At 52.0% G+C, this 22,619-nt stretch overlaps 7 protein-coding genes across 7 annotated transcripts; 2 read left to right on the top strand and 5 right to left on the bottom strand.

Moving 5' to 3' along the window:
• Window positions 1-206: 206 nt before the first annotated feature.
• N7457_001698 (ribosome biogenesis protein LTV1) lies at window positions 207-1,775 on the bottom strand (the record flags this gene model as incomplete). The annotated part of the gene is made up of 2 exons (XM_057172744.1): window positions 207-1,701; window positions 1,756-1,775. 2 exons carry the CDS (start codon window positions 1,773-1,775, stop codon window positions 207-209), a joined length of 1,515 nt encoding a protein of 504 aa, XP_057036647.1.
• Window positions 1,776-2,345: 570 nt separating this feature from the next.
• Window positions 2,346-4,373, top strand: N7457_001697 (ribosome biogenesis GTPase LSG1; the record flags this gene model as incomplete). Its single annotated transcript, XM_057172743.1, has 1 exon — window positions 2,346-4,373. The coding sequence occupies one exon, from the start codon at window positions 2,346-2,348 to the stop codon at window positions 4,371-4,373; it is 2,028 nt and encodes a 675-aa protein (XP_057036646.1).
• A 436-nt stretch (window positions 4,374-4,809) lies between these two features.
• On the bottom strand, window positions 4,810-6,363 carry N7457_001696 (uncharacterized protein; the record flags this gene model as incomplete). The annotated part of the gene is made up of 4 exons (XM_057172742.1): window positions 4,810-5,616; window positions 5,671-5,883; window positions 5,966-6,211; window positions 6,289-6,363. 4 exons carry the CDS (start codon window positions 6,361-6,363, stop codon window positions 4,810-4,812), a joined length of 1,341 nt encoding a protein of 446 aa, XP_057036645.1.
• A 751-nt stretch (window positions 6,364-7,114) lies between these two features.
• Window positions 7,115-7,570, bottom strand: N7457_001695 (Spo12 family protein; the record flags this gene model as incomplete). Its single annotated transcript, XM_057172741.1, has 3 exons — window positions 7,115-7,199; window positions 7,257-7,346; window positions 7,413-7,570. 3 exons carry the CDS (start codon window positions 7,568-7,570, stop codon window positions 7,115-7,117), a joined length of 333 nt encoding a protein of 110 aa, XP_057036644.1.
• A 454-nt stretch (window positions 7,571-8,024) lies between these two features.
• N7457_001694 (Sad1/UNC domain protein) lies at window positions 8,025-10,640 on the bottom strand (the record flags this gene model as incomplete). Its single annotated transcript, XM_057172740.1, has 1 exon — window positions 8,025-10,640. The coding sequence occupies one exon, from the start codon at window positions 10,638-10,640 to the stop codon at window positions 8,025-8,027; it is 2,616 nt and encodes an 871-aa protein (XP_057036643.1).
• Window positions 10,641-11,657: 1,017 nt separating this feature from the next.
• On the bottom strand, window positions 11,658-13,601 carry N7457_001693 (putative serine/threonine protein kinase; the record flags this gene model as incomplete). The annotated part of the gene is made up of 1 exon (XM_057172739.1): window positions 11,658-13,601. One exon carries the CDS (start codon window positions 13,599-13,601, stop codon window positions 11,658-11,660), a length of 1,944 nt encoding a protein of 647 aa, XP_057036642.1.
• Window positions 13,602-19,762: 6,161 nt separating this feature from the next.
• N7457_001692 (uncharacterized protein) lies at window positions 19,763-22,290 on the top strand (the record flags this gene model as incomplete). The annotated part of the gene is made up of 7 exons (XM_057172738.1): window positions 19,763-19,927; window positions 20,007-20,119; window positions 20,169-21,020; window positions 21,085-21,171; window positions 21,226-21,515; window positions 21,570-22,026; window positions 22,101-22,290. 7 exons carry the CDS (start codon window positions 19,763-19,765, stop codon window positions 22,288-22,290), a joined length of 2,154 nt encoding a protein of 717 aa, XP_057036641.1.
• Window positions 22,291-22,619: the final 329 nt, after the last annotated feature.

The following is a 22,619-nucleotide window of genomic DNA, read 5'->3' as shown; positions in this document are numbered from 1 at the left end:
GTTATAGAAGTGATACTCATCCATGGAGAGTAAGGATACACAACAGAGTGTCGAGACATAAACATAACTTTTGATCTAGCCATCAAGAGATATCAACCCTAACGCACAGGAATGCCGTATAAAAGAAAGTAAATAAAAAGCCAAACGCCATGTCGTGACTGAGATTTCCCATTGAGCGTCGTCTCATATGCAGTGCAAATCTTCATCTAAGCTGTTCCGGGAACCTTGTCCTTTCCAGGCTGAATCCGAGCTGGGCCGAGACCGGATCGCACCTCGTCAAGCATTTTGATACCAATGGCCTCGTTACCGTTCTTGCCACGCTTGTTCTTGGCGCCGTGTCGCTTCGCTTGTTTACTGGTATTGGGATCCCAGCTGGAGAGGAAATCGTCCATGACATTGTTGAAATCGCTGCGGCTGTGCATGGCTTGGCCATTGCTGTCAATCAAGCTAGGAGCCACTGATGATGCGGTGGACATGCCCGTCATTCCGGTGGCACCTGTCATTCCGCTAATCATCGACATGCTGTCATCGTACTCATCCTCCTCGTCAAGAGAGTAGAGCTGCTCGACCCGGTCGAATCGGTCATCGAGGAGACGGTGGCCCTCAGTACGAGCCAAAGCAGACGACGTCATAGAGTACGCAGATGGGTTGGTAAGAGCACCCTTGCGCTTCTTTCGGCGAATTGGGGTGCCACCAATGGTGAAGGCGGTCGAAGCCATGGTCTGCGACGCTGCGATTGTGGGCGGGGCAGGTTTGGCAACATTGCCAGCCTTAGCATCTTTCTTGAACTTGGCGAACTCGCTCATCCAGCTCTGGTCAGTGGGCTGCATATCGGGAGCAGGCTGGTCATGCTCAGGCAGCTCGCCGGGCTCCATTGGTGGCTGGACAGGGCCTTCTGATGACTCTTCGTCTACTGAGCGATGCGCATTGGTGCTGCTGGGCTGCACGGGAGCTTTCTCGGTGGCATCCGACTCCCATCCATCATCTTCCATATCCTCATCGAACAGAGAATCCTCCCAGTCACCCTGGTCGATTTCCTCGGCTTGGGATGTCAGCTTGCCAAAGATATCATCAGCATCGTCCTCTTCCACAAAGGCCTCATCCTCCAGCGCCTCCAGCGCCTCTCGTAGTCGCGGGTCCATGTCAGGCTTAAATCCTGCAATAGCGTCTGGAACATTCTGCTGATCCTGGTAGGTTGGCTGGCGCACGTAAGATGAAGTAGTTGAACGCATATCGCCATATTGCGAGCCATAAAGACTCTGACCACCGGAGGCGCTCGGGGCATAAGTATCTTTATCCACGAGCGAGACCTGTCGCAGTGCATCTTCCAGCTTCATTCCTCGACCAGCGCGGCCCTTGGCCTTCTCCGTCTTAGCTTCAACGAAGTAGGCATCTCCAGTGCCGCTGCCTAGCTCGCGCAGATGCTGCATGTAATCGTAGCTGGAATCATCGTAGTAAACGCCGTAGTTGGCGGCTTCGCCCTCATTCTTGCGAGTACTGTCGCCGTACTCTGACTGGAGATCGGACAGGTTCCGCAGGGGCTTCTTCGAGGTAGTCGATGCGGAAGACGATGCGGGCGCAGGCGCAGGCGCGGGGCCACCGACCTGGTACAGGAAACGGTCGTCCGCATCGGTATCGTGGATCAGCGGGTCATTTTGAGACCGGTGAAAGAGCTGGAAGGTGCTCGCGCTCTTCTTGTCACTATGATACAGTCAGTTTTGGCGCAGAAGCCTTGGGGACTCCTGTCAGACATACATCCACTGTTTGGGCGGCATCTTTGATTTGGTCGAGGTTTAGGTATCGCAGAAAAAAAGGAAAAAAGTGGGATTGATAGGGTCACGTGTGGCTTATCGCCCCTCGTTCTCCGGGGTCCTCAGAATATTTGCTAACGAATAGTATACAGTGTGCAAGGGGGTTTGTTATTTCGGGTGGAATTTCAGTGTCTTCGTTGAATTTTCATTTTGCTCATTGTGCAACTTCGCTTGGAGACTTGGGTATTCATTGGGCTCGGCCCTCTTGAGGCCCGCTTCAATAGTACTGCATTTGTCCTATATTAGATAGGTGCTACATAGTATAGAGATGAGATCTTATATAGAGATCGACTCAATCATTCGGCTCTTATATGGAATATCTCGGAAAGGTCCAATAGAAACATGACCAACAGCAGAAAGCAATCGAAGGAAAAAGCATCCATATACTTCCCAAAGCAGAGGGGGCTGAGTCAGCGTTATCTTATCCGTCTGAATAATCCAAAATTCCCTTCAGGTGGGGGTTGTGTCTCTCGACTTCAATTTTTCATTTCAGTCCAAATCACATAATTTTGGAAATCCAAAGTCATCGCCATCATGGTTTTGGCTAAATCCAAGCACGCCGTGGGGCTGGGTGCCAGTCTCATGAACGATCGGTTCGGAAAGGGCAAAGCATCCGCTCAGAAGAAGGTCTCTCACAACAATGCCATCCAGCGTACAGGTGTCAATGGTGAAACCTATGTCACCAACGAGGCAAAGGAGGCCTCATGGGTCAAGATGCGCAGTATCACTGAACAGGGCGCACTCGACGAATTCCTGAGTACCGCCGAACTGGCCGGAACCGACTTTACCGCTGAAAAAATCAACAACGTCAAGATCATCCACTCCGACCAGAAGAACCCCTTCCTTCTCACCCCTACCGAGGAGCGGAAGGCTTACTTGAAGCAACAGAGGAACAAGGACCGCCTGACTGTTCCCCGACGACCCAAGTGGGACCAGTCCACAACTCGGAATGAGCTTGAAACGATGGAGAAACAAAGTCTGTTGGACTGGCGACGTGGACTCGCCGAGCTGAGCGAGAACAACGATCTTTTGATGACCCCTTTCGAGCGCAACTTGGAGGTCTGGCGCCAATTGTGGCGTGTCATTGAGCGATCCGATCTTGTTGTGCAGATTGTCGATGCGCGAAACCCGCTGCAGTTCCGTTCGGAGGATCTCGAGAACTACGTCAAGGAGATTGATCCCCGCAAGAAGAACTTGTTGTTGGTCAACAAGGCAGATATGTTGAGCTTGAAGCAGAGAGAAGCTTGGGCTCAGTACTTTGAACAGAACAAGATCAACTTCCGTTTCTTCTCTGCTCACCTCGCCAAGGAGAAGAACGAGGCTCTCGCTTTGCAGGCGGAGCAAGAAGCTGATTCCGACTCCGACTCCGACTCTGAACTTGCCAAGTCTGCAGAAAAGATCAACGTGAATGTGCAACCCGGCGAAGATGATGGATACAAGAAGGAGGATACAGTTGAAGAAGAAATGGCTAAGCTTGCCGACCCCGAGCGCTCGCTTGGACCACACATCCTGGACACTGAAGAACTGGAAGAACTCTTCCTGGCCAATTCCCCGGAAACACTACCACACGATTCTGAGGCTGGCGAGCAGCCCAAGCGCAAGACCACAATCGGTCTCGTTGGTTACCCCAACGTTGGTAAGTCCAGTACCATCAACGCCCTTCTCGGTGCGAAGAAGGTCTCCGTCTCTGCCACACCCGGTAAGACCAAGCACTTCCAGACTCTGTACCTTTCACCCGAGATCATGCTGTGCGATTGTCCCGGTCTCGTGTTCCCCAACTTCGCCACAACCAAGGCCGAGCTCGTTGTCAACGGTGTCTTGCCCATCGACCAGCAGCGTGAGTTCACCGGTCCCGCCGGTATTGTCGCCAAGCGTATCCCCAAGCATTTCATTGAGCAAGTGTACGGTGTGAAACTCAGAATGCGCCCCACCGAAGAGGGCGGCACTGGCATCCCCACTGCCAGCGAAGTTCTGCGTGCCTACGCCCGCGCCCGTGGTTTCTCCACCCAAGGTCTGGGCCAGCCCGACGAGTCTCGCGCTGCCCGATACGTCCTGAAGGACTACGTCAACGGCAAGCTCCTCTGGGTCAACCCTCCCCCAGTTGCCGAGGACGAAACTCCCACCGATACCGTCGAGTTCAACGCCGAGCTTTACGACCTCGCTCATCTTCCTGAGAGACGCCGCGCCCAGCTCACAGAAGCCAGACTCGGCAAGTCCTCCGCACCAGCCATCGGTGACATCGACCCCGCCGACCCCAGCTCATCAAAGGTCGCCGCCATGCCCGAGCTAGGCCGCACCTCCCGTAATCTCGACACCGGCTTCTTCGGCTCAGAAACCGGCCCCTCCGCCGGTCGTCTGACCCTCCCCTTCCAGGCCCGCTACACCAAACAAGGCCAGGAGATGCGCAAAGCACCCACAGGCCGCAAGGAGCGCATGATGGTTGCTCTCGAGCGCGGCGTGGACGTCTCCGAGGTCAAAGCTGGAAACTCCAAGAAGCACTTCAAGGGCAATAAGCGTCAAGCCAAGAGCAAGCGCAACAACCCCGAGGACGACGACTACTGAAAAGTGAATATTCTTTTTTCTTTTTTTTTCCTTTGCATTGTTGCTTGCGCTTGCAGGCGAGTCGAGGGTTTTCTACCTCTCCCTCGACTCTACGAGGTATCATTCTTGGGCTCATGGGGCTTGGGATGGATGAATTGATAAATGGTCTCACATATGGGATTGGCATGTTATGTCGGGATTGAAATTTTTCTTTGTCCCATTTCAATGTTCATTGATTGTCTTTTTTGGCGTTCAGGGTTTTACGAGTTGAATCACGATTTATACCAGTCATTCACTTGATTTTTTTTGAAATTTCTTTTCCATTTTCACCGTAAACTATGAAAAACTACCTATTAGAATCCCGAAGACTAAAATGTAGATCCAAAGCCAGGACAAAAATGTGCATACGCATAATCTTCATATATTCTTATTCCGGAAAGTAACCTACGATATACCCTCACAGATGACTCTTAGGCTTGTACCCAGAAGCAATAAGCAACCGATCCGCCTCCTGCTGCTGCCAATTCAACCTAGCAACAATCTCATCCTTGCGAGACTTATTCTCACGCTTACCAAGCTGCTGCAAATGCACCTCGTCAGGTCCATCAGCAATGCGCAGCGTCCGAATACCCGCCCACAGATACGCAAGCGGCGTATCCTGGCAAACACCCGCAGCGCCGTACGCCTGGACGGCACGATCAATAATCGCCAATGCAGTCTGGGGCACGAGGACCTTCGCCTCAGCAATCTCCTTCAGCGCGTCCTTCGCACCGCCCTGGTCGATCTTGATAGCGGCATTCAAGACGACGAGCCGGGCAGCGTCGACTTCAATGCGCGACTTGGCGATCCACTCGAGGATCACGCCGTGCGCAGCAAGAGGCTGGCCGAAGGTCTTCTTGCGCTCGTCGTTGACGCGGGCGATGAGCCATTCGATGGCGCGCTCGGCGGCGCCGATGGCGCGCATGGCGTGGTGGATGCGGCCCGGTCCGAGACGGCCTTGGATGATCTCGAAGCCGCGGCCTTCGCCGAGGACCATGTTCGAGGCGGGGACGCGCACGTCCTTGAATGTGATGTGGCCGTGGCCGTGGGGGGCGTCGTCGTACCCGTAGACGGTTAGCATGCGGTGGATGGTGATGCCTGGGAGGCCGGCTGGGACGAGGATGACGGATTGCTGCTTGTAGGTGTTGGGGTTTTTGGCGTCGGTCTTGCCCATTACGAAGTAGATCTTGCAGCGGGGGTCGCCGGCGCCGGAGGACCACCATTTCTGTAGATGGGTTAGGAGGGGTTTATTGGGATACAGATTGGGGGTGTCACGTACAGAGCCATTCAGGACGTATTCGTTGCCTTCGCGGCGGATGTCCAGCTCGATGTTGGTGGCATCGCTGGAGGCGACGTCCGGCTCGGTCATGAGGAATGCAGAGCGGATTGTGCCATCCAGGAGAGGCTCGAGCCATTGCTTCTTCTGTGCGTCGTTGCCGTACTTGGCGAGCACCTCCATGTTGCCGGTATCAGGGGCAGCGTTGTTAGTAACCTGGTGGTTTGAGCAATAGTCAGTGATCGGGTATCTTTACATAGCCATTTGCGGTCAACAGTGAGGGAACACGATATCTCACCTCCGAGGCAATCTTGCTCTTTCCGAGCAACTCAGCCATCAAGCCATACTCCAGGTTTGAGAATCCGGCGCCCTCGGCGTAGTGGCCTTTGGCGAGGAACATGTTCCAGAGACCGAGCTTCTTGGCCTTCGCCTTCAGACCCTCCAAGACGGCGGGGGTGGTGTTCCATCGCTTCTCGCCTTCGCCGAGCTGGGCCTGGAAGACGGTGTCGGCGGGGATGCAGTCCTTTTCGACGAATTCCTCAACCTGAGACGATGTTAGTATTTAATTTTCAAGGGTTGAGGATGATATGGTTGAGGTCGGAGGGTATCCGGAAGACGTACCAGGTCGAGGGTTCGCTTGGCCTGTTCGCTGACGAACGGCAGGGCAATAGGGGGGATGCGAGTTGAGGCAGCCATTATGATTGATAGATTGGGATTCTCAGGAGAAAAAGAACGCGAATATAAAGACAAGAGGAAGTCAGGCCATCGCCCCGAACTGCGGAGAAGACGAAGCTACGTGTGGAGAAGCCGAGACAGGCGCTTTGTGCCTCGGCCCAGCTGGCACTTGTCTACACCGAGGAATACGATCTGGAATACCAATGGAAGATTCAAAAGTACGAGAATTGCCTTGTTCTTCATCTCATTCTGTAATTCTCTTCGGAATTCCCTTTGGTAAAGGGTCATTGTACCGGTGGCTGGCCACTCGGTCTGCCACTCGGTCTTTTGCCCGAGATATCAACCTAGGCCCAGCACATGCTGCGAGTCAGAAGAAAGACAAGAAAAAGAATCCAAAGCATCAAAAGCATCCAAGTCTTTCAAAGGCTGCATTGATCCACCCAATGTGCTCCATGAGATTCCATTCCCAATTACAAGTCCCCCATCCCAAACCCCTTAGACACAAAAAAACAAACCAAAGACAAAAAAAGGCATCGCAGGTCATGACAAAAGACAAAAAAGAAGAAAAAGAACATATCCATAGACAATTCCAATCTCGCATCCCATCCAAGATCTCAAATCTATCTCTCCTCAATGCGTCCGATCCAGCGACCGGCGCTAAAAGAGACGGATTGAAGGAAAGACCAGGACAGCACGGAGAGGACAAGCCTAGGCATATCGAGAAAGAAGAATAATCCGAGCCGAAAAAGAAAAAGAACATCCGCCCGAGGATCTAATTTTCACGGCCCTGCTCGGCTGAGGATTGCTCGTAGCTCTTCTTACCGAGCTTAGCGAACAGAGACTGCGGCTTGCCGGCACTGTGAAGAGTTAGCGTGTGGATTCTAGTGGGCAGGAGACGTGGGATCAAAACATACTTCTTAAACCGCTTGCCCTTGATATCGCTCAGCTTCTTTGTGCAGGGGCTCATGATATCATCTGAGGGAGAGACGTAGGAGGTGGGCTGTCTGCAGTGGGAGGTTAGTCGCTTGCATTGGAGTAGCAGTAGAGACGAATCGGAGGGAAATACTCACTCCTCACTGGCGACTTTGCCCTGCAGCACCTGGCGGTGGTATTCCATTGAGGAGATGTCTGATGAGCCCTTGAGATCGGTCTTGTCACCGGCGTTGCCCAGGTGGGTGTTGGTGGAGCGGTCGGCCAGAGGCTGGGTTTGTGTGGTAGTGGCTTCCATTGTGTGAGGGATGTGAGGATGTGTGATGTTGGAGTGGACTCGAGAGAATTGAAGAAGAAAGTCTTGCTGCGAACGTGGATCGGATAAGAGAAAAACGTGTTGTTGGCGTGTCGAGAAAAATGGGCAGCGGTTGATTGTTGGCTGGGCAACTGCCCGGTGACGCGAGCACATTCCACACAAGGGACTAGCAGGTTATTCGGATGACGATTACATGGGATGCTTTTGTTTATTGATGTCTAACTCTCTAGAATCCGATCAGAATGCAACTAGTCAACACAGTGGCAAAACGGTAAACAGAAACAACCGTAAACAGTGGGAATCATATCGTCGTGCCAACGTACACTGGTGTACAGAATAACAATATATGCAAAGCGCCAGGAAGAATCAGAAATGCAAGAGTCGTAAAAGAGTAAAAGAAAATGGCCGAAGCCTCTATAGCCATTATTAGGGGGGATCACAGGTCATGCGACCGTGGATTGTCGTTGGCAGCCAAGTCGTCCTCGGCTGGGGTATCCAGATCCAGATCGCTGGAATGCCCGTTCAGAATGGGCGGCATGCTTTGGGAACGGGGTTGAGGTGTAGCCATCGCAGACACGGACAAGGAGTCAGGAGAACAAGGTTCGTCCATCTTGTCTGTCTCCTCAATGCTTCTCTCAACGGGGGAGGAAGACGTTGGGGTCGGTGGGGAATACGCTGCGGTCGGACTAACAGGAACATCCTGATCAGAGGAGTCAGAGAGGTTCCGACGATGTCCTCCACTCGCGCGGTATGGGGACGAGGCGGGACGCGTGGACCCTGGGCTAGCCGATGGAGAGGCAAAGACCGGAGACGAAGAACGGAGGCTGTAGGAACGAGCGACCATTCTTTGAACGCCTGGGAATTCCATATAGTTGTTGCCCGATCCCCGGGAGAACAAAACGAGCGCGAAGCAGCAAAGAACCATGATGCTCTGGACCACAGTCACTCTTTTCTGGAAGACTAGTTCGTCTGCTAGAACGCCTAGCTGGGTGCTGAGGGAGTGGACTTCCTGGTAGTACTGCATGCGCTGATGCTCGAATTCGAGGGCAACAGACTTCCAAACGTGGTCATACTGCTCGCGGAATTCCCTCAGCTCGGTAAGAACAGTCACATTGAGGTTTTCAAGGAAGGTTGAAGTCTTGGCTAGCTGTCTCTTTTCGACCTTGTTGAACGCGTCGCGCAAGATGCGAGATTGTTCTTCGATATAAAGTAGAGACAGGGTCGAGTTTGACTCGAGCATCTGGAGCCGCTTGTGAACGGATTTGAAGAAGGATTCTTGGGTCGTTGGGTTGGGAGATGGTGGTTGTGTGTTGGTATGTCTAGTCGACTCAGGAGGTGGAATAACCTGTTCCTCTTTCACATTGCCAGTGGCTTTACCCGGTGTCTCGGAAGTAGTGTTCTCCTGAGCAGGCTCCGAGGACACGCTTGAGGCATCCGGAGGGGTCGCGGCGCCTTTGGCATGCTCAACCTGCTTGCGGATCTCCTCTACATCCTTCGGGGAAACGGGCGACCCAGCGTTAGTCGCGGAAACAGCGCTTCTAGCAACAATCGTGGAATTCTCTTTCGAGGGAGGGTTGGTTTGAGCCATAGTGGCTGATGTCGAGGGAATCGTGACGGACGGTCCATCATTGATTCCGCACATCTCTCCATCCAATAATACCGCAAAAGGTGACACGGTTTCTAGAAGAATATTCGGGCAGACCTCAACAATTGGAACAGTAGGCTCCACCACAGGAATAGATTCCTTCACCTTCGCCTCGACAGGCTTGGTTTCCGGGGTTTCAGGAAGTCGGTTAGCTTGGCTGGCCTCCAACTCCTCAACCTCAGCGCGATCAGAGCTTTCGTCATGCTTGTACTCTTCCATCATGGTCGTACCATGCACACGAATCAAACTGACAGGGCAAAAGAACTCATGGCCATAGTGTGTGAGGAACTCAATCCGAAGGTATCGAGCCCAAATGAGGGAGTTCTCTACCGCGAAAGCCTGCACTTCACGAGTGTTGCGAGCCTCATACACCCCAAGCTCCTTCCATTGATCCGGCTTCGCAGGGTACCGATCCGAGACACTAACCCGGAAAGTATGGAAGATAGAGCTGAAAAATTCATAGTTTGCAAGAACAACCGTATCAACCAAGATGTCATCGCACAGCTCCAAAATAAGAAACTTGTTCTGAGCGCGACACTCATTGAGCATATAGCTATCTTTGTTCTCAATCAACACAGAAGATGAACCTTTACACTCGCGATTCGTCTTCAGCACCGTAGCCGCGCAGTCAAAGGAAGCGTAGTTGAACCGCTCCTTGCAAGTAGTACCAGCATCTTTACGACGCGACGCATCTCTTTGGATGGCACCCTGCGCGTGAGCATCGATATTATCCCCCCCATTCGCAATACCGGTCTGTGCTGCCTCGCGCGACGGAATATGCGAGCCCCACGCTGTAGGGCTAGCTTCGGGCGTCTCAGCGCCGAAACCACCGAAATCCAACTCGATCTCAGAATCGTCACCTAGCGAGTCCAGTGCATTATTGATACCCGTCGGTTGTCGACGATCTTCTTTTCCAGCCGCCGCACCACGTCTATTCCCTCCAACATTCTCAGCTGACTGTCCAACCTTCGCCAAGTTCTGTTTCTTCCAATCCTCAAAGGAGAGGAAACTAGCACCGTCCAAAAGCGAATCTGTGTCTTGGTCCTGTTCTGTGCTTTGATCGGGGTTCGTTCGCGCTGTTTTTTCTGGAATCGCGCTCGACGCGACTGATGGATCAGTGGCCGGATCGTTGGCTACCGCACTTGGATCGGATGACTCCGCAGTGATATGCATATCGTAACCTGGTCCCCAGCGCGTCTCTAAGCAAGGTGGCAGATGAAAGAACTCCGCCTCCGTTTGCTGCGCACTCTTTGCCGGACATGTTGTCACCGGGGTGTTGGGGATAGCAGCGTGCGCTCCGCTCGGGGCTGGGTGGGAGGTCGCATCAGGAAGCGCGATTTGTGAAAGAGCCAAAAGAATCGAGGCGCGATATATCCAGAGGTTCGATGACCGGCCCGCGATCAACATGCTGTCGATTAGTTGATGGGATGTTCCGTACTCCGTAGTGGGCGTGCAAGTGCACTTGTATAGCGGCCTCGCGTCTGTCGGTGAGTTCAAGGATACGTGCGAACTAAGCGCATTGTGGCTGGGGGCAAGAGCAATAAGCTGGCTCAAGCGGGGTATAGTATTTTCGCCCGAATCGGGTGAGTGCGAGGGATACTAATGAAAGCCGAGCTTGGCGACAAATGGCGGTCTCCAGAAAGAAATGGATCGAGTGGAACAAAGGACAGGGGAAAGTGGACCGATGGCATCTAGCGCTCAACGGTCGGCCTTACCGCCTTCCAATTATCTCCAGTGCGGAGGCGACGACATACACTAGGTGCAAATAATGACTACAACGTACGACTACGGAGTTGATACTTATGACTTGACAGAACAGTTCTTCGCGGACGGTGATCAATTTCCCCCTTGGCTGTCACACATAGCTAGTTACAGTACATACAACAGGGTTCAGTACGCGATCAAGAGAAAACGGCCGCGGTTGTTTCAACAACCAAGTCGTCCTGCCAGGCAGATCAACTTCACCGCAACTCGTTCCACCTTGTCACCCTAAGGAATCCTCGCGAGTTCAGATGCGAAGGAGATCCTCTCGCCAAAATCAAGTATCCACCAGCGCATTCCGAGCCAGCCTTCTAACCTTTTTGTGGTTTTTCCGTGTTTGTCGTCTCCGCCGTTGTCCAAAGCCCTCGGTCTGATAATGTACAAGGAGAGAAAGAAAAAGAACAGACTGAATGACCGAGGGAGGATCATGCAATGCTCATGGCAATGCGCCGTTGAAAGCAGACGGAAACAAACAAGGCACTCAATCCGAGAACAAAGAGACACAAGACAAGAAAGCGGATGATTAGGTAGTTTATCATGGGTAATTTTGAAGTAATTTTGAACTTTTTTTTCCCAACTGAATCGAAACACGCACGAGGATATCAACATGAGCGGTGAGTTTAGGGTGAGGGTGAAGCGAGGTGCAAGCGAATGCCGAGGAACCTAGAAGTGAGTCTCGTGCCATCCACCGACGAGATCGAGATCATCGTCAACGCTTCCGTCGTAAGTTGGAACAAAGCGATTGGGGACATGGCTGCGCCAGTCCTGCTGTTCGAGCAGATAGCGGCGGCGAGCATCCACAGGCGATGAGGGTTTCGATGAGGGTTTCGATGCGGGTTTCGATTTGGTCTGGTACCCCGAAGTGCCTCGACCCCAATCGTGTCGGCGGGTGTTCAAAGCCATGTTCTTGGGACCAAAGACCTCACGCGACTTGCGAGACTTGTACTTGCGGGTTTCATCCTCGGCCTTGTACTGGCGTCGCACTGCACCGAGCATCGACCACTTATCGGCACTGGACGACTCAGGTGGAGAGTTGCGAAGAGGACGAGGTGTGCTCGAGTCACTATCATCATCTAGGCAGAGATCAACGATTTCACGGCGATGCATCTTGAGCCCCACATCTAGACCTTGAGCGCGTTGGTTGAGGGAAGCGGAGTCCGGCTCGCGCAACCTTGGGAGGGCGACCCCCTGGCTCTCTTGGCTCCAGCTGCGGGAGTTTTGTTCCCGGCGTTGCAACACGGCGAGGTCCTCATTCTCAGATTCCTCTTCGTCCCACATGTCACACCAGCTCTTGGAGATCTTGTCGGCGCCTTGGTTGTTGCCAAAGACCATAGACAAAGAAGGCAGGGGCTTAGTGGCATGAGATGGCAGAGATCCAGTGATTGGAACCGGATCTGAGCGAGGGAGAGTTGGCGCCGTGCGCTTACCGAGGTTGAGTGAAAGCAAGGACTCGCTGAGGTGGGACTCCAACACGGAAGCCATGGATGGGGTGTCCATGTGTGAGAACCAAGAGGTCCCCGCAGCTTCGGAGGCCGGGAAAAGGTCCTCGGTATAGCTCTCGTTGTCCGGGATGGCGGAGAGTTGTCGAATGGCCTGAGGGGGACTCGACTGGAGAGCCTTGGCCCAGGGGAAGGAGTCTCCCTGGTTGACGTGAGGGCTTTGGAGAGAAGGGGTGCGGAGGGGTTCACGGTTGGCGCTGGCAGGAACCGGCTCGCGATCTTCGCTGCCTTCCATGCAGAACCCATCGAACGCCTCTTCATCGGTAGTGAAGGAAACGGCGCGAAGGATGCAGTCACGCACCTCCAGCAAAGACCGCTTTGAGGGATCAATAGTCAAGGCATGGGTCAGGATGTCGTAGGTGTCCTGAGACATGTTGGGGAAGATGTCGAAGAGTGACTGGCGGTCACGCACGAAGTCCGCAAAGAGGATATCGGACTCCGTGGGAGTGACGAACGGATTCCGGGCAAACAGAATGTTCAACAGACAGATACCCACAGACCAAATGTCGGCCTGTGCCGGGGAGTACCCTGTAGTGCTTGGTTCGTATTGCTCGGGAGCCATGTAGCGATCGCTGCCAACACAGGCTTCGTGACACCACGAGTCCTGCGTAGCGAGGCCAAAATCGCCTAGCTTCATGGAACCATCCTGTGTCAGGAAAATATTCTCCGGCTTGATGTCACGGTGATACAAGCCTTTGGCGTGCATGAAGTCCACCGCGCTGATCAATTGTAACATGAAGTCCCGAACGTGCTCGGTCTCCAAAGGACCACGATTGAGGCGGATGGCCTCGTATAGATCACCATTGGCACAGTACTCCAAAACAAGGTAGGTGTGACTCTCGGTATCGAATGTATGAATCAAGTTGACCAGATTTGGATGGAAACCAAATCGTCGGTGGCACTCAAGTTCCTCGAAGCGATAGTCGGACGAATCCGTTGAGGAGTTCTTGAGTAGGCATTTGATGGCTACATCTTGCCCAGTCTTGGTGTCTGTAGCAAGGAACACCATTCCAAAAGACCCATGATTGAGGGGGGCCACTGTTCGAAAACGGCCATCCAAAAGTTGGCCCTCAACGAATTCGTTCTTCAAGCATTCCATGATCGACATGTCGGCTTGATGATCCCAAAAAGGACAAATGCAAAGAGGTGAGATAGGAGGAGGGGAACGGGATGATGTAATGCTCCAACAAAGAGATGAAGTGAAAACAAATCTATGAACCGCTCAAAAGGACACTTAGGTGAGTGAAGGTCGAAGTGGAATAAGCAAAAAGCAACCAGGCTGATGAAGGTAAAAGACAAGAGAAGTATCAGGCACGATAAACCCAAGAAAGTTGAGATGGGTGAAGAAAAGAACCGAACAGAATCAGGATATTGAGATCAAATGGCGGGCTGATTGTTGGCTCGAATGGTCATATATAAAAATGTACTGGTTGAAGTTGATAGACAGATGAAAAGAGGAGAGAATGATGGCGCAGTGGCGCAGCTGAATGAACCCGGGAGGGGTTTGTTGACGCTAAGGAAATGTGTAAAGACCGTTATGTGCTCATTTGTATGTCGTTTTCGTTGGTTAACGGGAAGGGGTCCCAGGTGGACGACACGAATGTATCAGAAAAAGAATAGATGGACAAGTGGTTGAAAGTCGGCCTGATACCGAATAAATGGAAGAGAGTTGAGAGAAAGCGCTGCGTGATATCGTAATTTCAAAGGACAAAGATGTATAGGCGAAGAAACGGAAAGAGATCCTGTGAACACCGGGTTCAAGGTCGAGGGCCGTGACTCAAGTTGAAAGTAATTGGGATTAGTGAGTCATGAGAGGCCAGAGGGTTATATTGCGACAATGTGGATGAGTCAACTGAGGGATCCGGTAGAGCACCCTTCTAATCCGAGTTGGAAAAGCAGAGGTACTCGATGCCAGATTGCCCCAAGGTATGGAACTCCCGAAGTGCGGTCACGGCAAGGCTTGACGGAAGAAACGTATGGTCGCCCGCAAGGCAGGGGACACCTTCGTGTGGATTGAAGAGACGAAGGCTGAATGTATTGGTAGGACGATGGTTATCCGGTAAACCGGGATAGGGGACCCTTTTTATCAAGTTGAAGGAAGTGAGTCACCGTGCTCAGGGTGGACCCAATAGACCAAGGAAAAGGGGTTGAGGACGGAGAGGCGGAATAATACTCTTGTGCCGAGTGTAGATCGAGATCGGATAGTCCAACAGGCAGTTATTGGGGGAGACAAGAGTATAGGCCGTCAACGGTTGGCAGCGTCTTATAGAGTTAACGAGCAGACACGGCAATCTTGATAAGGTTGGAACCGTTGGAAGTGACGGGAAGGTGATGGATAAAGTGACGAGAAAGCGAGCTAGGATCGGAAGGTAGAAGGCGGAAGGAGGAATGGGATATAGGCGAACGAAAGGAAGAGAAAGCGGGAACGAGGGAAGATGATGTTGATGGTATAAGGGAGAGAGAGAGACCAGAAGGAGCCAGGGAGGAGAGGTGGTTGTAAAGGCGTGAGGGGAATTGGAGAGGCACTCTGATTGGCCATTACGGTTTGGTACTGTCACATACGTGTCTTCCCTCGTGGATGGTTCATCCGTGTGATCTGCACTGCCCACTAACTTTGCCTGGCACCCGAGGTCCTTGGCCCGTTTCCGTCTCCCGGAGGAACTGGTACCGTACGGAATGATTACCGGTATTGACCTGGCCCAATCGCCCAGGCTCTCCCAGTTTCATGAACCTTCCAGGCATTCCTGACCCTTGGAAAGGCGTCAACCTCTACGGCGTACGTGATCTCCATCTCAAATGGTTCAACTGGTTCAACTGGAGTACGATAACGTGATACCGTGATAACGTATCTACATTCCACAAAGTTTGGGCCACGGAGTCCTCCGTACCCAAGTCCACCTCATCCCATCTTTGCGATTTCCCAACATCCAACGTTCCCAAGTTTGGCGGAGAGCCAGTCACAATGACGGTTGACATCAGCAGGGGCACCCTCTTCGTTCCTTTTTGGAGTTTCGCCGGCCGAGGGCGGATCAGGGTGGCGCGCCATTCCCGATGCGTCTGATTGCGCAGCCAATTCTGGGGGGGACCGGCCAATCAGAAAAGACTATCTGGCCACTATTTACAGGCTGCATGACGCGATGGAGTGGGATGGCGTGATCTCTTCTGATTGGCTCCCCCCGGATACTTGCTGCAGGTCTCGTTGCTCAATGCTGTCTAAGATGTACCTTGTGTACGGAGTACATGTAGGTACCTTGTGTAGGTACCTTGTGTGTGCTGTGCTCTGTGCTGGTGCCTCTGGTACCATTTCCCGCAGGTACTCGTTTCGGAATGGACCTGGACTAACCTGGACTAGCCTATCAATCTTGTCTACACAGTGGCACGCTTTCGAACGCTATTCTTTGCCGCGCGGGATTCATGAGACAAGTTTCGTCTGGTCCATATCAAAGTCTGCGATGTTGATCGCAAACCTGACTGTTTACCAGGAAACTATTGACACGATGCCAATATCGATGCTCGGATATTTCGGGACTATGGAGCGGACCCAGTTAACTACTTGGACAAATTGAGGTTCACGATCTCCATAATAACCCAACATGGCCACGTACCAACTACGGAGTACGGAGTCCAGTATACTTCGAGCGGAGCGTGCTCGGAGCTGTCATGAGTCCCCAACCACCCTTTGGACACCCACGCAGCCCTGTCAAGCGGTGAAGAGAACGCCCAGCTGGTCTTAGCCATAGACCAGGGTTTGACCGCTCCCTGTGGTCTGCAAGGTTTTACCATGCAGGTCTTGAGATTGATAGGTACATTTTTGCCATTGGCATGCTCAGAAGTACCCGAGCTACTCCGTATTGAGACCACGATAGAGTTGTGGATTTGTGGCACGACTTCGGCGTTCGGCAACTGCGCATCACGCGACGACCCATTCATTTTGCGTTTATCGCCCCATTTGGTGGCCATTCTTCTCGGATACTTCCACCCCGGCCAATCCTATCCGGGGACTCGACACCGTTGTCCATGGGAATCCTCGGCACTTTGTACCCTGCGTGCATAGTACCTAGCATATCAACATCATATCTCGTACATCGTACGCAATATACTACATACAATATGCTATGCGTGCAGGGAGATCTGCAGAAAAGGGAATGTGCACGGGTCAGTGGCTGGTCCTGATCATCCCCCCCTCCATGGGCCGTCGCCGTTGGCTCCATGAATATCCTCCAAGCCCGTTTCTGTTTCATGCAAGTTCGTCGAGTACAGCGGACATCGTACATCGCACATGGGTGTACAGCGTATAGCGTCAAGAGTTAACATCCGCACCAATTGTTCCCAAGCTAGTCTATCACGTAGTCTCGAATCAACCCTCAACCCTCCAGCAGTCATCATCTCATATTGCTCATGCATCGCAAAGAAAACGATCAGCGTGTAGGAGCCGATCCCCCAAGGCGCCAACGAATCTTATACACCGGCATTGGGTCCTCTCGGCCCCAGCCTTCGACATGGAGGTGAAACGTGTCTCTGCTCTGGATCTGGTTTTGGGGGTCTGCGTGATTTCCCCTTACTACGTACATGGCTCTGTATCAGGGAACAAATCGACATGAGACATGGAGGTATGCTCCGAACCCGGCCAGAATACTATCTCAATCTCTTATCTCCGGAGGGCACTCCCGAATCCAGTGAGTGGAGGAAGTGGGCTCCGTCATGATGGCATGAGACGATAAGAAAACGATTCCAGCGGAAGATCCCCAACCCAAGACAGCCATGGTTCAGGTCGACTTATCATCGATTCTTATCGTATACCCCGCACGGCCGTCATTGGGCGGATTTCGAATGTCGGAGAGGGCGATACGGAGTCATGAACACTATCTGAGCACCCGAGATAATGAGATCATTATCGCTTATCGGCACCAGGGTACTTTAGGGTGAGGGTCAGGATGCCCCAAGGGGGGATTCTCTGGCAACTTGCTGGCCAAGAAATGGGAAAAGAGGGGGTGAGACGCGGGAACAGCCAGGGAGCCACTTCCCCGGATTTTAGTCTCAGCTGCTATCTGCCTTTGTCCGCTCTTTGCTTTTTTCGTTGGCCATTGGATCAAATACGGGATGACCAATTTAATACGGAGGACGGAGTACGGAGGGGATATTCGAAAGCGTTCTAGATTAAAATGTAAGCGCTAACTACCGACAGTCCCAATTCCCGGGTCCAGCATACCCTGGACCTATGTGGTCATAATCCGGAGAGAAAGCGGTCTTAATGGCTACCGTCTCACTCGAGGTCAAAGGCACTGCTACTGGAGACTAGGGTCCGTTAGAAGACCCGCACTGCATATGCCTGTGCCACTCCGGAGACAAAGTACATATCCAGGACCTCACCATGCATTTTGCATCGCGCCCTAGCCTCCGTACTGTATGTCTCTTTTTTCTCCGTGTACGACCCCGCAGTGCAGGGAAATGAAACAAACCTGAGAATGTTCAAGATGCAAGGGTCATTATCCCCTGAGGCTTTTTTTTTTTCAGATACATCGGAGGAACTTGCATGTTGTGTATGTTTGACAGGTCGAGTGCCTCGCAACCGTTGCCGAGTCAACAAGACCCTCCTGGGGGGTTATTTTTTTGCCTCGACGGTTGCACACCTCTCGAGACACATCGAGTTTGCCTTATGGAGGGGATTTGTCTCTTCGGATCGGTTGCTCCCGAGCTATAGCCCTTGGCAACGCATAGTTGGCTGATTGGCATGTTCTTTTCCTAACTACCAATGTACTCCGTACTCCGTACTTCGCGGAGAACTCCGTACTCCATATAATGGACTCCGTACCAATATTATGAACTATAATCCAATTGTTAATTGAAGAATTATTGGTCTATAATCTTTGTACTATTGGACGCATCCGGTTCTGCGTGTGGCCTGACAGCCAGACTTGGAGATACCTTCACATATCGGTGTAGGGCTCGACTGGGTACGAACACATGGGCAAGCGGTTGCGACTCACCGATCTATCTTCATGTCGATCACCTGGACAGGAAGCCGTAGCGGCTTCCTCGGAACTTACGATGCTGTCGGCATTACGGAGTATCCATAGGCGTTTTCCCTTCACACGTCCTTTGTTTACACTTGTCCGGCTCTGCACTTAGTACATGAAATATTATGATATTCTGTACTCCAGCTACTAGGAGTACCGCACACGTATGCACGATTGCGATATATTGTCTGGTGTGGCAAAATAATCTCGACAAGGTAGCCAGACGTAAACAAAACACCGTTCTCGGTCTCCTGTGGAAATCCACATTCCACTCCTGTCATCGTCATTTGACCCTGACAACCACCCCCCCCTTTCGGTAGATCATTGTTACATACGGAGTGCCGTATATTAATCACTCAGAAATACTCCGTACTGTATGATATGATACAGGATCGAGTGACGTTGGGGAGACCATATCCGAAACAGACAATGAGTAATAGGGTGGAGACCAGGGCCAAATGGACCTCGGGAGTCATCTTGTGCTGCTATTTTCAGTACTCGGAGTGACGCGGTACTCAGCGAGCTCCGCTTGCATCTAGACTCTCGCTGTATTCAGGGCGATGCGCTGACTTCGACTCTGTGGCGAGTGGGACTGTGATGCAATGGTCGTGTTGGGAATCAACGGATTCGCAATCTGTCCCTTGGAGTTGGGTCTACACCGTACAACGCACATCGTACGTTGTGGTAGTAGACTGACATTGGCTTTGTCTGGAGAGGGTGTGGATCTGGTTGTACACCTACAACATAGTGTGTATGTAGACACGTATGTTGTAGACCACGTTGTAGGTTAGGTGGAAGTCGGTCAACTCCGTGGAAAATGGATCCTAACACTGCAAAATGGAAACAGTTGGGTAGCTTCCTTGGCTATGCTCCTCCCTTCTCATATATCGCCTAATAACGACCATGTAGGGGAGAAAGAGGGATGATCAAATCCGATGCGGGTTGAGTTATATTCTGGTGCCTGGATTGGCCGATATATGTTTGCCCTACCATCTGGGTAGCTCACAATGTCAATCCATAGAGCGTCGAAACACTTACCTGGCACTACCAAACCACATCCATAGACACAGTATATACATTTAATCCCATACAAACGGCTTTATAGCCCTCATCAATTGAAGTCTCGACGGAGGCGATGATTCATAGCACGATGGCCTCTGATTGGCCCAGACCGCCCAACGTTCCGCGATAAAAAAACGACACAATATCAGTCAGAATGTCGCGTGTGGAAGTCCATTCTCGATGAGGCAAAATGAGCAAGCGGTCGCTCGAGGAGTCCAGAGCAGGCGTACATCGGTTGCCCGACTCGGATAACAATGGTCTGCCGCCCATCCACGACCTGCTCTCTCCCGGCGAGGAGGAGCACGGTCAGTCATCCGGACCCTCTAAGAAGCCTAGGAACTTCATCGCCACCGTCGTGAGTGCTTTTATCACCTAGCATCATCCATTTTCGGTCGCCATCAACTGGCCCGGAGACCGCTAACCCTCAGTATTAGGCGTGCGAGACGTGTCGTTTGAAAAAGACAAGATGCGACGAATCGCGGCCAAGATGTGGATTGTGCAAGTCTCTTGGCTTAGAGTGTGTTTATAATGAGCGTAAATCCTCAAAGTAAGTCATTCGCGGTGGTTGATGCTGCATTTTTGCTCACAAAATGCAGACGCGATCAATCTCTCACGATGATCATGAGTACTCTCCATCGGCTGGAGACAAAATTGGAAAATATACCAACTTCCATTTTGACAGATTTGCAGTCCCTTCGGACTCAGATACATACTCCTGCAAATGAACTGCAGACGCAGCTTTCGCCTGCTTTTGGTGATGATGGCAATCAGCACATGTTAATGCTGCCCTCCACCGGGGATAACTTCACACCCGCGGCAGCTGGAGATGGAGATGACTTTGATCTCGAAGAAAATCAAACAAAGCCAGACTCTGCAGGCCGCATTTCTATATCTTTCAGTCAGCATGGTGTCATTGTGTGGCCCGGCGCACGACAGATTCTCCCGAAGCAGTTACTAGCTGCCTACGAAATGCTCGGGAAAAACTATGTCATTGAATTAGAATCGGCGCGGCCTCAACTACCGATCTTTTCCAGCCCCTACCCGCTCCATGCGGGGGATCATTGGTTAGAAGTACTTCCACTGGCAATGATCAGGGGTCTGGCGGATGCATTCTTCAGTGTTTTCAATCCCTCTACGCCGATTATGGACAAAGGGTTCTTCTTTGCCTTCACACTCGGCTCGGCCATCGAGAGTGGGTTTGGATATAACCTAGAAAGCTGTTTGGTGCTTAACGTGCTCGCATTGGGATGTCTGGCTGTTCACGCCTACCAAGAAGGAAACTATCCCCTGCCAGGTACCCAAGGCCATCGATTCGAACCTCCAGAGTGGATGAGCGTGGTTTACGAAGAGCAACCCGGGTTGCGATTCTTCAACGAGGCTCGGCGGCGTATCGGCTTCTTGATTTGTGACAACGATATCCAAAGTTGCCAATTCTATCTTCTTTCCTCGTGCGTATCGATGTCCCATCTTGCTTTCCCATCTTACATGGAGATTGATACTGACCCTCCACAGTGTATATTACACCCAGATCCCTCGTCCAATGGATTCATGGGCAATGATTCATCGTGCTGCCACTTGCTGTCTATCGATGTTAACCAAGTAAGTCCTTCCCAGCACACACACACCCCCAATAAGACACTAACTCCCAAACAGCCATAATGTGAATTTCGACAAGTGGGAAGGCGACATGAAATCCCGCGTATACTGGAACTGTCTCATGAACGAGACAATTCTCGTCCAAGAACTCCACCTCCCCTCAAGCGGCCTCTCCCGTCTCGAAGAACAAGTCCCAATCCCGAAATTCATCCCCTTCGAAACAACCGGCTACGGCGCAACCCGCTTCAACGCAGGCCTCGACGACTCCTACTTCCAATACCATTTCCTCGCCCAAGTAGCCCATCGCATCATCCTCACGCGAATCCGCCATTCCCTTTACTTCTACTGTAAGTCGCACGCTCTCTCCCCAAAAAAGATTACACGCTAACATCAATCCCCAGCCGATTCAGGAACCTTCCCCCTTCCAGCAATCAACACCGAACTGCATCACCAACTAGAACAATGGCGCACCAATCTCCCAACGGCTATCCAATTCAACAACGCCCCCTACTCATCCCACCCAACCCCAGCAGACCCATCAATCCACCCCTCCCCATCCTCCGCAGCATCCCCAATCCACCTCTCATCCCCAAGACCCAGACCCACAGACCCAAACAGACCCCTATCACCAGCAATAGCAATAGCAGACGCCATGCTCAAGGGCCGACACATGATCGCCCGCTTCCACATCGGCCGTCCATATCTCTACAAAGCCCTCCGCATCCCGCACCTCCTCACAGACGAAGACTTCGTGCAAGTGCGAAGCGGTCTCCAGAACGCAATGAACTGGCCCATCGCGCAGGGCATATTCCGGAAAATGAAGAGCTGTGTCCCGATCAAGTTTGCCTTTTGTTCGCAGTGAGTTTGTCCCCCGCATTTTTGTCCCGATGTAGCTCTGGGTTGAGGATGTTGGACTGACTTTCGGGTTCAAGGTTCTTCGGCCAGATCCTTTTGTTCTATTGCATAGCACACTCGCCGAGTGCCCGTCTCCGAGAGACTCTGCCGGACGGCTGGGAGCGCTGGAACGAGGAGATGCTGGGCTTTTTAGAGGACTGTGCGGGGCATAGTCCGGCTGTTGCGCAGGATCTGGAATTGTTGAGGTATCTATGGCCGGAACACTAGTTCTTGGGTGCTTTGTGGGTGTGGATTCCATGATATGATTTCAGCCCTGTCTCATTCTCTTTTCTTTTTCATCTATCTCTCTGGGAATATGTTTGTTTACGCATGGAGTTGGGTGGATTATTCACGGTCTACTTGATGTATTTATGTTTTCCTTTTTCTTCCTTTCTCTTCCCAGAGTGTATACAGCATTAATATTCGGATCCGAATCACATTCAGTATAACCGTGTCTAGTATGTCCGAGGACTTCTCATGTATCATGTAGTTACCTGCTAAGACAAGGGTATTGCGGAAAATCAAAACTCAAAGCCAACATGTGTCTATTCATTGTG

The sequence above is a fragment of the Penicillium paradoxum genome (assembly GCF_028828445.1).
Source record: "Penicillium paradoxum strain IBT 22861 chromosome Unknown utg000002l_segment0_segment0, whole genome shotgun sequence".
Classification (NCBI taxonomy): domain Eukaryota; kingdom Fungi; phylum Ascomycota; class Eurotiomycetes; order Eurotiales; family Aspergillaceae; genus Penicillium; species Penicillium paradoxum.
Note: the sequence above shows the minus strand (reverse complement) of the source record. Positions and strands in the feature narration are given on the sequence as shown.